Source organism: Loxodonta africana, chromosome 3, assembly GCF_030014295.1.
Source record: "Loxodonta africana isolate mLoxAfr1 chromosome 3, mLoxAfr1.hap2, whole genome shotgun sequence".
In the NCBI taxonomy this organism is placed as follows: Eukaryota; Metazoa; Chordata; class Mammalia; order Proboscidea; family Elephantidae; genus Loxodonta; species Loxodonta africana.
The window spans coordinates 64,079,110-64,096,681 of NC_087344.1; the positions used below are offsets into that span (position 1 = coordinate 64,079,110).

General features: G+C 47.8%; 1 protein-coding gene across 1 annotated transcript in view; it reads left to right on the forward strand.

Annotated features, from left to right (window-relative positions):
- OPRD1 (opioid receptor delta 1) overlaps nucleotides 1-16,722 on the forward strand; it is a 40,074-nt gene extending 23,352 nt beyond the window's left edge. The window contains exons 2-3 of the mRNA XM_003415273.4: nucleotides 13,182-13,531; nucleotides 16,181-16,722. Coding sequence (XP_003415321.2) covers nucleotides 13,182-13,531; nucleotides 16,181-16,722 — 892 coding nt within the window. The remainder of the gene's footprint in view (nucleotides 1-13,181; nucleotides 13,532-16,180) is intronic.
- The last annotated feature ends 850 nt before the right edge of the window (nucleotides 16,723-17,572 follow it).

Sequence of the window (17,572 nt, forward strand, 5' to 3'; positions counted from 1 at the left end):
ACATTTAATTTGGTGCAAGGTCGATTAGGCTGAGTGAGTGTTGATGTTCTTGTCTCGTTGATGTCGTTGTTGTCATTGTTTTTGGTTTTAGGTCCCTTGTCCCTGCTCTGACCCTGTGGGCTGTGTGCATAAGTGGAAACCCCCCTCAGTTTGGTTAAAAGCAAATTAGCTACCTTGGATAGACGATCTGACTAAACATTTCTCCTCACCACTGACAGAGCTGAATCACCTCAGATTCAGGGCAAACAGGGTCAGGCCTATGTGTCCTTCAGGGGACCTGGATTGGTCTGGGCTAGAGGCAGGGTGAGGGGAGGGAGATAAGAAGGGAGATATGGAGGGAGCCAAGGAGAAGTGGCCTATTTTGAGCTCTTGGGTCTGTGACTGGTCACCTCTGAGGACCAGGACACCTTGACTCCTCCTTCACTTTGGGACTCACCCAGTGAATGCTTTATCTACTTCGTACCTGGCCTTGTGCTGAATACTGGGGTACAGCATGAGGGAGACATGGTTCCTTCCTTAAGGACACCCCAGTCTAGTGTGGAAGGCAGACATGTCACCATTCATTCATTCATTCATTCATTCAACAAATGTGCTTTGATTACTTGCTTTGCGTTAGGTTCTGCGGTAAGTTCTAGGCTCAAGGTGGTGACCAAGACAAATACAACCCCTGCACTCAGGGAGCTCATATTTTAATTATCAGAGCTAGTATGTGAAAGGCACAAAGAGTACTTAGAGTCCACAGGACAGATGCTAAAACCAAAGTCAAGAAGACCCTGGGACTCCTGAAAAGAGCACAGTAGCTGTAAGGTTACATGCCTAGCTTTGAATCTCAGCTCAGCCTCTTTCTGACTTGCAATCTTGGGCAAGTTTCTTTACTACTCACTATGAATTGGGAATGACTCATGGTGACCCTGTGTGTGCAGAGTAGAACTGCTCCATAGGGTGTTTAAGGCTGTGACCTTTCTGAAGCAGATCGCTAGGCCTGTCCTCTGAGGCAACTCTGGGTGGGTTCGAACCACCAATCTTTTGGTTACTAGTCAAGTGTTTAACTGTTTGCACCACCAAGGACTTCATAAATTGGGGATAATAAATACTATCTACCGCATAGGCATAAGGCGTCCCTGGGTGGCACAAACGGTTAACATGCTCAGTTGCTAACCAAAAGGTTGGAGGTTCGAGTCCACCCAGAGATATCTTGGGAGAAAGGCCTGGCAATCTACTTCTGGAAAATCAGCTACTGAAAACCTTACGGAGGGCAGTTCTACTCTGACACATAGGGTCGCCGTGAGTCAGAATTGGCTCCACAGTAACTGATTTAGTTTTGGTTTTTTATTCCCCATAGGGATGCTGTGGGGATTAAATGATATAAAATACCCAGCCTAGTGCCTAGCACACGTTAAGTATTCAACAAATGTTTATTTTCTAATAAAAAGAAACAAAACAAAAACACCTACCCCACTAGTGTAAGAAGTCTGAGAGAGACCTGTTGTTAGGTGCTGTTGATTTTTGACTCTTAACGACCCCATGTTACAGAGTAGGACTGCTCCATGGGGTTTTCTGGGCTGTAATCATTACAGGAGCAGATCACCAGGTCTTTTCTCCCACAGAGCCACTCAGTGGGTTCGGACCACCATCCTTTTGGTTAGCAGTGGAGTGCTTAACTGTTGCACCACGAGGGTTCTTGGGAAAGGCCTGGCATATAGTTACTGTTCATAAATACTGTCTGCCGCCCTCTTGTGACTGAAGGTGTACATTTTGTTCCGAATTGCACCCCCCCTCACGCCACTGGGCCCTGTCATTGTGCCAGTAACATTGTTCTGTTGCTTACAAGTCTGTCTCTCTCCGACTCCACCTGAGCTGTGAGCTGCTGATGGTCTCCACATCCCCAGATCATAGCAGGATGTAGGAATGTGTGAGAAACAGATGAACGTTATGGAGTCAGCCCACCTCTGGACCACTTTACCCCACCCAACCCTCCTCCAGACATGGCCAATGTTTGACAAGTAGGGCAGGTGGCAAGGAGGCTGGGGGACAGCAGACAACATCGCACAGACCCTAGTGGAAACCATATAGATCTAAGTTTGAATCCTGTAACTGTTACTGCCTAGCTGTGTGTCCTTGTAAACCATCTAGCTTTGCTTGTCTGTGGAATGAGGGTGGTATTAACACTCAGGATTGCAGTGAAGATGAAATGAAATGCATTTGCTGCTTTTGGCATGGTGCCTGGCACATGAAAAAAAGACACTCCGAATGTTGCTTGAAGAAAACAAACAACCCTCCCAAAGCTGTCTGACCAGTCCCATTGATGCCTTGTACAAAGGAGAGAACGTTTGACCTTCTGGGCACCATGCATTACATCAGCCAGTCTGACCAGCTGCTCTGCGTTTGCCTGTGGAGAGAATTCTCACTAGGAGCTTACTTGTCAGCCTGCGAGGGTATTCAGCACAACTCTCCAGAGGCCCAGGAACGTGTATAGATTTAATGTGGCCCCTGACTGTGCCAGCTGAAGTGGTAGGAGGAACTTCAATCACAGAGCATTTTCAATCTCCATTAAATTGAACGAAAATTAATAGGGGTGGTGATGATCCTCCCTGCTGTTGAGGCATGTTTGACAGAAGATAAAATGGGTTTAGGGCTCTGTCTTAGTAATCTAGTGCTGCTATAACAGAACTACCACAAGTGAATGGCTTTAACAAAGAGAAATTTCTTCTCTCACAGTCTAGGAGTCTAGAAGTCCGAATTCAGGGTGCCGGCTCCAGGGGAAGGCTTCTCTCTTTGTTGGCTCTGGGGGAAGGTCCTTGTCATCAATCTTCCCCTGATCTAGGACTTTTCAGCACAGGGATCCCGGGTCCAAAAGATGCACGCACCTGGCTCTTCTTGCTTGGTGGTAATGAGATCCCATGTCTCTCTGCTTGGCTTCTCTCTTTTATATCTCAAAAGAGATTGACTTAAGACACAACCTAATCTTGTAGATTGAGTCCTGCCTCATTAACATAACTGCCAATAATCCCACCTCATTAACATTACAGAGGTAGGATTTACAACACATAGGAAAATCACATCAGATGACAAAATGGTGGACAATCACACAATACTGGGAATCATGGACTAGCCAAGTTAACACACATTTTGGGGGGACACAATTCAATCCAGGCTCTGAAACAAACATGCTCGGCCACTTGATGCTTCATATAAAGGAAGTCTCACTGAGGACTGAGAAAGATGCTTTCATGTGTGTTGGCTCCTAAATAGCATGTCTGCACTGAAATTACCAGTGAGGAAACAAGTATAGAGACGTGAAGTGACTGTCCAAGATCACACAGCTAAGTATGTTGAGGAGCCAAGAGATGAATATCTCCAAAGGATCCTGTAATCGTTAAGGTTGTGTGTCGACTTGGCTGGGCCATGATTCTCAGTGGCTTGGCAGTGATGATGTAGTTTGGTAGTTGTATAATAATGTGATCACTTCCATGATGAGATTTGATATAATGTGATTACCTCCATGATGGAATCTGCTGTGAGTAGCCATTCAATTGAAAGGGAGTTTCCTTGGGGTTGTGTCCTACATCAATATAGGTGAACTTTCTGGCAAGGCTCGTGGGCTTTTGCTTGCTCTGGATGCTGCAGCTGGCTCCTATTCATCTGACCTCCAGTTCTTGGGACTTGAGATAGCAGCCTACCTGCCATCTTGCCTGCTGATCTTTGGATTCATTGCAGCATATGAGCAAAGGACCTGCTGTCTGACCTACTGATCTTGGGTTCACCAGCCCCTGCGGCTACGTGAATCAGGAGAAGCCTCCAGCCTGACCCACGGACTTGCGACATTCCAGCCTCTATAACTGCATGAGCCGTTTCCTTAATGTGAATCTCTCTGTATAGATATTTACATGCTTTACAGGTTTTGCTTCTATAGGGTACCCAGCCTAAGACAGATCCCCTCACCCTACTCCTGAGCTTGGTAAATAAATATAGTAACACTTGTTAATTATCCACCATTAAAAAAGAAAAAGAATTAGACACTAACCATGGGATTTCTGGGGGTAGGAAAGTAACTGATCTGTCTTCCTAGAAAGCTCATTCTCTGTCCCACTCTCACTCTGCCCCCCATCTAGCCTTCACACAGTAGTCAGAGTGACCTTTTAAGAAACACAAATAAATCAAACCATGTTATTCACTTGCTTAGAATCTTCAATGGCTTCCTGTTGTACTCAAAATAAAATCTAAATTTCTTGCTGTGGCCCAGTTGGGTTGGCTCCTGTTGACTTCTCTCATTGCATGACCCATTTCTCCTACCCGGCTCATTGCCTTTTAGTCACGCTGGCTTTCTGACCATTGCTGCAGCTCATCAAGCTCTTTCCTGCCACAGGACATTTGCACATGCTGTTCTTTCTGCCTGGAACAACCTTCCCCCTTCTCTTCACTTGGCTGACTCCGCATTCTTCCCAACGTGGCAGAAATGTCACCATCTCAGGGAAGCCATCATTGACTTCCCAATCTAAGCCAGGCTTCCTCCACAAACACTCCCTTACACCCACATATTGGGTAATCTCCATCACTACCCTGATCTTATCCTTCATGGCAGAAAGGTAACAAACCTCAGCTTATAATACATTTTCATTCCTTGACTTCTGCACAACTGTGAGAGGTGGAGAAGGAAAGAAGGTAACAAATACTAAGGGGCAGGATAGCTAAATGATTACCAAGTATTTGCATTAGACTGCCTGAGTTCAAATCCCAGCTCTGCCACTTAGTCATGTGCCCTTGGGCAAATCATTTCACCTCTTGTGCCTCAGTCCTGTTCCCTGATAGATACCACCACATATTCAGATGATGGAAAGCAGTTGGAAGAGGAATAACAAGCTGAACAGGGTTGAGGTGTGGCACTGAAAACAGGGCACAGGATTGCTTATCTATAGAGGGAGCAACGAGACTCTCAAGCCCCCCACCCTTGTACCCTGAACAACCACTTTACTACCCCTCCACCCTGTAAGAGGTCAAGGTTTGGCCCCTGGATAAGTTAACCTGGAGGAACTCTGGATTCAGGGCCAGCAGACACAGAAGGGGTCAGAAGTGAGACACCAAGTGGAAAATGGGGAGACCTCTGGACCCCTTCTCCAGCCCTGCTACCAGAATCCTGATGGCCAGAAGTGTGCTGCCAGGCAGGAGATGGGAGAGTTCTTTTCTGAAGGCCCCAGAGAAGAGACCTACAAAAATTGATATTTAGACATCGCCCCGTGTAAAAGCCAGATCATCAGTTGGTCCCCCTACAGTGAAGGCCACCAGCCAACAGGGCTGCACACTGATATGCACACACACACAGAGCTGCCAGTTGATTATTCAGTGCTTCACTAAAGGGTCAAGGATGTCTGGGTGGCGCAAATGGTTTGCACTCGATTATTGACCTAAAGGTTGGTGGTTTGAACCCACCCAGTGGCACTGCAGAAGAAAGTCCTGGCAATCTGCTTCCATTAAGATTGCAGCCAAAAAAACCCTATAAAGCGTTCTACTCTGTAAAACATGGGGTTGCCATGAGTCGGAATTGACTCGACTGGAACGGGTTTGGTTTTGATTTACTAAAGGATCAACCTTTAGTCAAGTATCACCAGATATTTGAAGGAAGTCTCAAAGATAAAAGAGGGAGACCAAAGCAAACAGATAAACAAACAAAAACATTTGAAATAAATAGACAATGCAGACAGCAGAAGAAAAAAATTAATATGATCTTTAGAGAGTTAAGAGAAGATACTGTAGCTATGAAATAAGATGCTATAAATGTTATATAAAAAAGGAATGATCATAGAAGAAAGAGCACTGGGAAAATAAAACACAAGAGCCAAAATTAAAAAGAAAAAAGTCAATAGCAGGGTTGAAAGATAATGAAAAGAAAATTTCCCCAAGGGTATAATAAAAAGACCAATAGATGGAGAGTAGAAAAGGTAAGAAAATTAGAGGATCAACCCTGGAGGCCCAATATCTATCTAATGGGTTTTCCAGAGATTCCAGAGAAAGCAGAGGGGAGAAAATTATCAAAGAACTAATGTGACCTGGGGGACATCTATGTCAATTGGCATAACATATTTCATAAAGACAATGTTCTACATCCTACTTTAGTGAGTAGTGTCTGGGGTCTTAAAAGCTTGTGAGCAGTCATCTAAGATACAGCTGTTGGTCTCATCCCATCCAGAGCAAAAGAGAGTGAAGAATACCAAAGACACAAGGGAGAAATTAGTCTAAAGGACTAATGGACCACATGAACCACACCCTACACAACCCCAAGCCAGGACTAGATGGTGCCTGGCTACCGCTACTGACTGCTCTGACCAAGATCACAATAGAAGATCCCAGGCAGAGCAGGAGAAAAATGTAGAACAAAACTCAAATCCATAAAAAAGACCAAACTTACTGGTCTGATAGAGACTGATGGAACCTTCAAGACTATGGCACTAAGACTCCCTTCTAACATAGAATTGAAGCCATTCCTGGAGACCACCTTTCAGCCAAATAATAGGCCCACAAAATAAACAATAACACCCGAGACAGACGATCTCCTTAGGACAGTTAATTATACGAGACCAAAAGGGCAACATCTGCCCAAAAGCAAATATGAGAATGCAGAAAAGGGTAGGAAAACTGGATGAAAGGTAATGGGGATCCCAGGGCACAAATGGGGAGAGTGCTGACACATTGAGGGGGCTGTGACCAATGTCTTGGAAAAGTCATTGAATGGGAATCTATTTTTCTCCGTAAACCTTCACATGAAACACAATAAAGTACTTATAAAAAATAATATTGTGAGGATATTTCATACTGAAGGACATGAATCTTCAGACTGAGACGGCCCAATACAAATGAAAAAGAGCCACCCTAAGGCATATCACAACAAAATTTCAGAATACCAGTGTTAAGGAGAAGATCCTAAAAGCATGCGGGGAAGGGGAGGAGGCAGATCACATACAAATCTTCGAGAATCAGAATGGTTTTAGACACCTCAGTGGCAAAACTGGAAGCTAGAAAGTGAGGGAGCCGTGCCTTCAAAATTCTGATAGAAAATGACTTCCATGTACAGCCAAGCTATAAATCAGAAATGAGAATAGGATAAAGACATTTTCAGACATGTCCCAGTCTAAAATTTTTTACCTCCTTTCTCTGGAGAATGTGCTCCACCGAAATGAGGGTGTAAATCCCAAGGGAACTGAGCAATCACAGTACTGGGGTGGTGTTGGAGGAGCAGATGAATGGCTCCTACGGGGTGTTCTCCATCCTGAAATACCCCTTGTCAAGTTAGATGAGAAATAGGTCTGCTGTGTAACAGCCCTTCAGAGTCATCCACAAGTACCCAAGGAGAAAGTATCCTTGTACATATAGCTACAATTAAGAAATCGGAATGACATTTTCTCATGGACCAAATTGTCTTGCCACTGGAGTGACTGAACTCCTGTTTTTTTTTTTTTTCCTAAGAGTGATATTCTTTTTGTCCTAGGCACCTACCTGTCATAAACAGAGAGAGAAAAAAAAAAGGGAGCCAGTGCATTGGATATTGAGTAAAACTATGTTGTTGTTGATAGCTGCCATCAAGTTAGCCCCTGACTCATGGTGATCCCATGCGCAGCAGAACAAAATGCTCTCTGGTCCTGCACCACCCCCATGATCGATAGCAGATCAGACCATTGTGATCTATAAGGTTTTCACTGGTGGATTTTCAGAAGTAGATCACCAGGCGTTTCTTCCTAGTCTATCTTAGTCTGTAAGCTCCACCAAAACCTGTTCAGCATCATGGCAACATGCTAACCTCCACTGACAGATTGGGATGGCTGCATATGAGGTGCATTGGTCAGAAATTGAACCTGGGTCTTCCACATGGAAGGTGAAAATTCTACCACTAAATCACTAATACCTCATGAGTTAAACTAGGAATGCCCGTATTTTGCTTTTCTTAGGTCTATATGTTGAAGTCTTGTTTATCTCTAATTCTTTGTTTTATTTGTAAGATTTACTTTTATGTGGCCTTATGCCTCTCACATGTTAAATTTTCTCAGTAAAATCCCAAAATCTTCACTGCAAAAGAGAAAGATGAATAAAAGCCTAATGAACTAATTAAAAAAAAAAAAAGGGTATAAACCAAGATAGAGGAAGACTTGCAAACCAGGAAACAGGTATTCTAACACAGGAGGACAGGGACAGGTATACAGCTGTTCTAGAAAGTAACCAGTGCCAAACTGAAAGGGGAAGAGGAAGGCTTCAGGAGGTAGATCACTGGGAAAACAAAATGAACTCATAGATTATCTGACTGCTTGGAAAAGGCATTTTACAGATCTGTTGGAGTGTTTGTGGTGATCTATCAACTGGCAATACATATAGAGAACTAAGCAAATGGGGGGAAAAGAGGCAATTATTAACTCCAGGAAAAACAAAAATCTGTACTAGAAAACTAATTATAGTGCAGCATTTGACTCAGCAGTGGACAATATCTACAAAGTCATAAGAATGTAAACTCTGAATATTAATTTAGCTAAAAATTGTGATAAAACTATGTTGGGAGGATGGGGAGAGGAATGGGACTTGGGTAATATAAAAGAGTTAATCCTTGTATGCCATAATAGAGAGTTGTGGTGGGACATTACTAGCGTTCAATATCTGGTTCCCCCTGCTTCTGGGCACATAGAAGACTTACTTCTCAGCTCAGTGCAGTTGGGTGGGGCCACATGACTAGTTCTGAAGCTTAAATGACCCTGCATCTGTCTCTTCTCCCTGTGTGGTGACCATGGAGGCCTTGGATTAAGATGGCCAAGTCACAAGGTTGAAACAACCTGGAATTGCCTCATGGAATATTGTTATCTTGGAGACTTTGAATGGACTCTATAAGAGTGAGAAATAAACCTGTATCGTGCAAGCTACTGAGATTTTGGAATTGTTTGTTACTGCTGCATAGCCTAGCTTAACCAAATATAGACTTCAACAGATACTATCTAAAACTGATAGGTAATGAAATAGCTATTTACGCATATTATTTAGAATGATAGAGATAATCACTAAAAGAATAGCTGAAAACATTACAAATGGTTGCCCTTGGGGAGCAGGTCAGGGCAATGAGGAAGGTGAAGCAGGAGGACAACTGTTTTCATTATTGTATTATATGACTATTTCTATTGCCATCTGACTCATAGCAACCCTATAGGACAGAGTAGAACTGCTCCATAGGGCTTCCAGGGAGCAGCTGGTGGATTTAAACTGCTGATCTTTTGGTTAGCAGCCGAGCTCTTAACGACTGCGCCACCAGGACTCCTGTATTACCTTGGCAGAAATAAAAATTTGTAGAAAGCTATATACATATGTATGGTTTGGAAGGATCCTCACCAAACCATTACAGGGGCTGTCTCTTGGGAGGGGGGCATGCCAGAGGAACTACATACAGGTGTGGCTAGACATGGGGAGGCACTGTGGGAAGGGAGGCTACCCAAGTGGGCAGGAGCCTTGAAGGCCAGCCTGAGGAGTTTGGTTTTTATTTGGGTGGGTGTCTTAATTCACTAGTGCTGCTGTAACAGAAATACCACAAGTGGTGGCTTTATAGAAAGAAATATTTCTCACAGTTCAGGAGGCTAGAAGTCTGAATTCAGGATGTGGCTTTTGGGAGGGAGTTCCTTCCTTGTCTCTTTCAGGTTCTATATTCCCCGCGTTCCTCGATTCCTTGGCTATTTTCATGTGACATCTATCTTCACCATTCGTGCTTGCTTCTCTCTGCATCTGGGCTGTTCTTTATTAACTCAAAAGTGATTAGGCTTAGGATACACCCTACACTGATATGGCCTCATTAACGTAACAACGAGAACCCTATTCCCACATGGGATTATATCCATAGGTATAGGGGTTAGGATTCCAACACGTATTTTGGGGGGACACAGTTCAAGCCATTAACAGTGGCAGTGGGGAGCCATAGAAGGGTTGTAAGCAGAAAAGTGTCCTGAGCAAATGTGCTTTTTACAGTGAACATCCTGACTCACATGGGTAATAAAGCACAGAGGAGGGAGGCTGTGGGTGGGGTGAGCAGCCAGAGGCTGCTGCAGTGATCCCTGAGAGCTGATGGGCCTGGACTCAGGCATCCAAACAACGTCTATTGACAGCCTGCTATTTGCTATGCACTATTGTTAGGCACTCTTGGTAGGCCAAAGGAGACCTGGTGGTACAATGGTTAAGCACTCGGCTGCTAACCACTAGGTAAGTGGTTTGAACCCTCCTGTGGCTCCACAGGAGAAAAGACTTGGCAACCTGCTCCCATAAAGATTACAGCCTAGAAAACTGTATGGGGCCCCATAGGGTCGCTATGGGTCAGAATCGATTCAATGGCACACAACAACATTGGTGGGTCTGATGATACAGTAGGGAACAAAATGGACTAAAACCCCTGCCTTCAGGGAGCTTACTTGGGCGAGGGGGACAAATGAACAGAAAAGAAGATGAACATGTCAGGTCGTTGGTTTGTGCTATAAAGAGAAATGGAAAGGGGGCACTTTAGATAGGGTGGCCATCTTGAATAGAGTCCTGAATTAAGTGAAATTTGGGAGACCAGGGTTCCAGGCAGAAGGAGCAGTAAGTGCAAAGGCTCTGAGGTGGGAGTGGGCTTGGCATGTCCAAGGAACAACAACGAGGCCAGTGTGGCAGGGGGCATGTTAGTCAGAGTGGAGGTACTGGGAGCTGAGGTTGGAGAGGTGGTCGGGGCCAGCTTATGGAACGCAGAGAGAACTTTGGGGAGCAACCAGGGTCTTGAGAGCAGGGAATGGCATGATTTGTCTTGGGTCTGGAGAGGGGAACTCTAAGGAGACCCACAGGACAGGTCTTGGTGGTTGGTTCACATAGGAGGTGAGGGAGAGAGAGGCCTGTGAGGAGAGGAGCCCCTGAGGCTCGGCCTGGCAGACAGCACTGTAACGCTCGTCTCTGCCTGGACCAGCTACCAGAGCTCCATCACCCACTTCCCACCATCCCAGCCCGCTCTGGGAATTGAAGGATCCTTCACAAATCAAAATAGCAGGCAAAGAACAGCCTCTAATTGTTCTGCGTAAGAGAAGAGAAATAAGACAAGTCAGCTGTGGGGTTGAGACCGCCTCCCACACAGCTGTGATCCTGTACCCCGCTGAAGACAGTCTTCCTGAGACTTGCAATTCTGCTGTCTCCGAGCAAAACTTTTTGCTTCTCTAGCTCCAGAGCAAATGACAGCTATTTTGGGACAGAATGGGACAGATGCTGGCCCTGGAGGATAATAAGTGAGTTGATTTTTTTTTTTTAAGACCAAAAAAAATCAGTCATTTCATGAAAGAACAGTCTTAGCTAATGTAGAGTTTGCTCAGTCATTTAAAACGTATTGAAGGCACTCACCCCAGGTGCCCAGGGCCAGGCATGGTATCAAGGGCTTTCCAAAGGAGTAGAATCATACGGTGTGGCACCAGCCTGTGTGGGAGAGTAGAAATAGAGTGCTGGTCTTGGTCTAAGTGCTTGCCTTGGTTCTGCCACTGTTGCTGTGGGAACTTGGGTGAGTCATGTTGCCTCTCTGGTCTACAGGTTCCTCATCTCTCCCCGATAAGGGCTTTAGGCTACCTCAGTGATTCTCAAACTTTAGAGTTCATTAGAATCACTTGGGGCGGAGGGTTTTGTTAAAAATGAAGATTGCCAAGGGCCCCAGTACCAGAGACTAAGATTTAGCAGGTCTGGGGGCCGGGGGGTGGGGCGGCGGGAATCTGCATTTCTCACAGGCGCGTCAAGTAATTCTGAAGGGAGTCCTTGGACCACACTTTAAATAAAGCACTTCACTCCATTTCTGAGGGCCCTTCCTGCTCTGAAATTTGATGAGTTGCTTGTGCACCCCTTCTGTGGGTTTCCCCAACCATTCTAGGGGTGTGAAAGTAGTCCGTACACCTAACTCAGTGACCTGTGTATTTCTGCAGTGATCACACTGCAGGGGACAGTCTGTTTTGGTGTGTGTAGTCTCCTGTAGGCTCCCGGTGTCCAGCCCTGGCTCTGGCACAGAAGGGGCCCTAAACAAGGTGCCAGCTGTAGTGCAAACATCTGTGTGGCAGCATAGAGCATGGAGCGGTGGTGGGGAGTGTCAGGTGCAGGGCCTTGGTTTGCAGGTATCTGGCAGCTTGAACACCTGGGCTCATGCCCCAGCTTGGATGTGTGACACTGTCAGCTGCTCCCTTCACCACATCACTGTGGGTGGAAGACACCCAGGAGTTCTAAGGCCACAGCCAGTTCTCTGGGCAGAGTCCCTTCCCAAGCTAGCCAGTCATATTCCCAGAAGGTCAGGCTAGTGGGCAGAGGTCAGGTCACTCCAGTCTAGCCCCAGCTTTAGTGTGTTTACCATATACACTGGGCTCAGGGCTAAGTGCTATATGATCTCATTGAATTGTCACAATCACTTGTGAGGTTGGTTGGTACAAGTATCACCCCTCTTTTTACATTTATGGAAACTGAGGCTTGGAGAGTTCAAGTTACTAGTCCAGGATCATTCAGCTAATAAGTAGTGTTATTGTTGTTAGCTGCCATCGAGTTGGCCTCCAACACATGGCAACCCCACACACAGCTAAGTGAAACACTGCCCAGTCCTGCGCCATCCCCATGAGTGGTTATGGATCAGACTGTTGTGGTCCATAGGGTTTTCATTGGCTGATTTTTATAAGTAACTCACCAGGCCTTCTTTCCTAGTCTGGAAGCTCCCCTGTAACCTGTTCAGCATCATAGCAACACACAAGCCTCCGCTGACAAGTGGGTGGTAGCTGTGCGCAAGGTACATTGACTGAGAATCTAACCCAAATCTCCTGCACTGAAGGTGAGAATTCTACCGCTGAACCACCGCTGCCCTTAATAAGTAGTAGAGGCAGAATTAGAACCCAGATCTGTTTTCCTCTGGAGCCCAGTTTTATTTTTAAGCTTAAAAAAAGATGTATCTTAGAAAGAAGATATTTCTTTCTAAGATATACCTTAGATACCTTCTGCCAAACTTACTTACAGAAGGAATCCTTTTGCATCTGTTGTAGTAGAAAGAACTGATGTTAAATCAGATAGATAGTTCAAGTCTCACTTCTATCCCTGACCTTTTGTGCGGCCCTGGGGAAGTCACTTCACCTCCCTGAGTTTAATGGGAAACTGAAATCTATGAAATGGGAACAATTATACCTGTACTTCCTTCCAAGGTACACTAAGATGAAGACAGCCACCAACATCTACATCTTCAACCTAGCCTTGGCGGATGCACTGGCCACCAGCACGCTGCCCTTCCAAAGTGCTAAGTACCTGATGGAGACGTGGCCCTTCGGGGAATTGCTCTGCAAGGTCGTGCTTTCCATTGACTACTACAACATGTTCACCAGCATCTTCACACTCACCATGATGAGTGTCGACCGCTACATCGCCGTCTGCCACCCTGTCAAGGCCTTGGACTTCCGCACACCTGCCAAGGCCAAGCTGATCAACATCTGCATCTGGGTCCTGGCCTCAGGCGTTGGCGTGCCCATCATGGTCATGGCTGTGACCCGCCCCCGGGGTGAGTGAGTGAACCATAGCATAGGCCACTGACCACAGGAGGCAGCACATGGGCCTCTGTGGGTTTGCAGGCCAATTAGCAGGGTGGGTATAGGTGACTACTGGTGGAGGTATGGATCACTGATCAATGAAAGTGTAGATGGCCGGCCAGTGAGGGTGTGGATGACTGGCTGAAGGAAGGGTGGGGCTGACCAGTATAGACTGTCACTCTGGCCAAAGGGAAGTATGGTTGGCTGGACAGGGGTATGTGAATGGCTGGCTAGTGGGAGTGTGGATGTTAGCCAGTGGGAATATGGATGGTTGGCCAATGGGGGAGATGATGGTTGACTATTGGGAGGATGAATGATTGGTCAGTGGTCAGATGGGTTGCTGGCCAAAGACGGTGTATGAATAATTGGCCAGTGGGATTATGGATCACTGGTCTGTGTGCACATATGCAGTTGGCCAGGAGTACGTGGACCACAGACCTGTAGGGAGATGGATGGATGGTCAATGGATGAGGGTGTCACGGACCAGTTAGCGAGCAGCAGCTTTGTGGTCCCAATCCAAACTCTTTCCACCCCAATTTGAAAACTATTGGGTCATATGGCCAAAGCAAGGCCTAGTCTTCTGCAGAGAGTGTATAGACAGATGCATCTCCTCAGAGTACAATGGTAATTATTTTAGTAACTACCTATATTAGTCAAGCAGATGCTATTACAGTCCCCAAAGCTCAGTGGCTTAACACAGTAGTTTATTTCTCACTTACATCTGTCCAATGAGAATAAGAGGAGGAGGAGGAGGAGCTCTATTCTACATAGTCATGCAGGGACCTAGGCTCTAACTGATGCTTTTGTAATCTTCCATTGGCTTCTCTGCATCTGGCCAGCAGATGAATATGGAGAGAGAGTAGGGAGGAAAGCAACTCAATCTTAAATGTTATGGCTCATCCCCTTCCTAGCGGTAGCTGATTGCATGGCCCTGACTGGATGTAAGGGAGCAGGAAAGTAGTCTAGCAGGTGCCAAAGACACTGGTGACTAATTAAACCCATCTGAGTCACACTGTATCATGGAATGTTGAAGAGTTGAAATGAGTTAATATGTGTGAAACACTTAGAGCAAGGCCTGGTTCCCTGTTAATAAATAGCAGCTGTTAGAATGATTAAGCCTGTGAGATAGGCAGAGCAGGGACTCCTACCTCCATTTGACTGTAAGGAAACTAAGAATTAGAGGTGTCAGGTGGTTTACTTAGGGTCACACAGCCAGGCTTCTGGTAGAACTTGGCCTAGGGCTCAAAGTTCCTGCCTCCAAATCTGTTGCTCCTTCTGGCCCCAGTGTGGATGAAGGTTTGCAGAGGATTGGTGCTAGAAAAGAAAGCAGCCTTGGTGAGAGACTTCTTGGCCACCCTTGACCCCCACAATGGCAGAGTCCCCGCTGCCCTCACACAGCTTCTGAGTCCTGACTCAGCAGCCAGGCCCCATTCCTCACTGCCAGCCTTCAGCTTACGGGTCATTAACTGCAACCCTGCTGGGGCTGGACCACATGGGCCTCCTCAGTCCACACACACACACACACACACACACACACACACACACACACTCCTCCAGTGTGTGCCATCAATACTTGTTGGTTCTGTTTGCCGACTTGCCATGTGACCTTGGGCAGGTGTTGTTCATCTCTGGGCCTGTTTTGCCCTCTGTACAATGAAGATCTTGGAGTAAATCATCCCTAGGGATCTTGCTAGCCTGATGTCCTGTAGACCCACTCTGTCTGGGGGCTGAGGGTGTGGATCCCCAACCATCTTCTCATAACTCTCAGACTCTAAGTCCACTGTTGGGCTCTTCAAATCCCAAGAGATCTTGAGAGTCCCTGGGCCAGCCTCAGCTATGCATCGGAATCCCACAATATCCCCTAAGGCGCTCATCCAGCCCAAGCCCACACTCCGGGAACCGGGGGAGCTCACTCCATTCCAAGTGCCCCTGCTATCTCTGGACAAGTCTGTCTGGCTATCAGAAAGCTCTTCCTGACATTAAGCTGAGGTCTGTTGCCCTGGAGCCTATCTCCCACCCTGGCCCTAGCCCTGACCTCTGGGTTCCCACGCGTGTCTGTCCCTCTGCCCTGTGAATACACCGAGTTTGAACCCCTCTGCACTAAATGCTGTACGTGCCTTGGCCCATTTAATCCTCACAACAGCCCTGTGACCAGTACGTACTCTTATTCCCACTTGAAGAGGTTGAGCAATTTACCCAAGGTCACACCACACAGCTGGTAGGGCCTGAATCCTGCTTTTAACCCATTCTCTTTAAGTCGACCTTAAGTTGATCTTAGCGGTTGGAATGGGTGGAGTGTTTTGAGTTATCACAATGACTAGCATTGTACTGGGCTAAATTATACTCTTACTGCTGTGCATAGACATAGAGGCTTATAAAGGGGCTGGGAGAGCACCTTAGAAAGGAGACCTCCCCGATGAGGGCTAATCTTGGTAGGTCTCTAAGGATAAGAAGGAGTCTACCAGGTGCAGAAGCAGAGAGAACATTCCAGGCAACAGAACAACAAAGCCCCGAGGAAGCCTTGACCTTGACCAAGCCAAGAAGGGTGGGTAAGCAGTAGGGCCCTTTAGGTGCACAGGCCCCTCACCCTCTGTCCGCCCGCCTGTTTGTCCCTGGCCCAGACGGAGCGGTGGTGTGCATCCTGCAGTTCCCCAGCCCGAGCTGGTATTGGGACACGGTGACCAAGATCTGCGTGTTCCTCTTCGCCTTCGTCGTGCCCATCCTCATCATCACCGTGTGCTACGGCCTCATGCTGCTGCGCCTGCGCAGCGTGCGCCTGCTGTCCGGCTCCAAGGAGAAAGACCGCAGCCTGCGGCGCATCACGCGCATGGTGCTGGTGGTGGTGGGCGCCTTCGTGGTGTGCTGGGCGCCCATCCACATCTTCGTCATCGTCTGGACGCTGGTGGATATCGACCGGCGCGACCCGCTTGTGGTGGCCGCGCTGCACCTGTGCATCGCGCTCGGCTACGCCAACAGCAGCCTCAACCCTGTGCTCTACGCCTTCCTCGACGAGAACTTCAAGCGCTGCTTCCGCCAGCTCTGCCGCTCGCCCTGCGGCCGCCCGGAACCCGGCAGCTTCAGCCGCGCCCGCGACGCCACGGCCCGCGAGCGGGTCTCCGCCTGCACCCCGTCCGACGGCCCCGGCGGTGGCGCCGCAGCCTGACCAGGCGGGGCCGGCCCCCGCGCGCCCCACGGGAGGGGCCCGGCGGCCATACCGAGGTCTCGCGGGGGCGGGGGCCGCGACCCGGAATGGGGCCGTGGGGGAACCGGAGGCTCGGCCGCCAGGCAGGGCCTCTGTATTGGAGAAGGGGGCCGGGCCGAGACGAGGCGGGGCCGCGAGACTGAGGCTCTGTGAGCGCAGGACGGCGGGGCGATGCCTCCGTGCTGTGTGGTCTACGGCTCTGGGATGGGGGAAGGGAGCTAGCCACTCCAGGGGAGTGGGGCCTGGGGTCTAGAATTGGGCTGCGAAATAGGGTCGCTACAGTGAGGCGGGGCCTCAACCTCGGGGCATTCGGTTAGGGTCCTAACCCTTAGCTCTAGCCAGGCGCGGAACTCATAGGAGTAGGGGCCGGGCCTGAGATCTGAAGAAGCCCAAGACCCGGGAGAGGGAAGTGGTGGGAACGGTTGGATTGAGCTTCAAGATTGGGCCTCTGTGCAGTAGGGAGGGATGAAATGAGGCCCGTGTGCAGCAGGGTGGGGTCTCAACTTTGAGGTAGAGTCCCAGCCCTGATTTCTAGCAGGGTATGTATGGGGCTCACTGTAGTTCTGGTTCATCTTGGTATCTTTATCTTTAAAAAGAGAGAGAAACTACGTATAACTCATCCGCTTGGCAGTCATTTCTTTGGAATGGGTGGGATCTCAGCATCAGGGTAGTGTCCCCAGTACTGCACCCCAACGGTGCTCGGGACAGGATAGTGAGGTGGGGCCACCGGTTCCAGGATAGGGTAGTGGGACAGAGCCTCAGTGGGCTAGGGTACTCAGCCTCGAGTTCTAACCGGGGATGGAGACTCCAG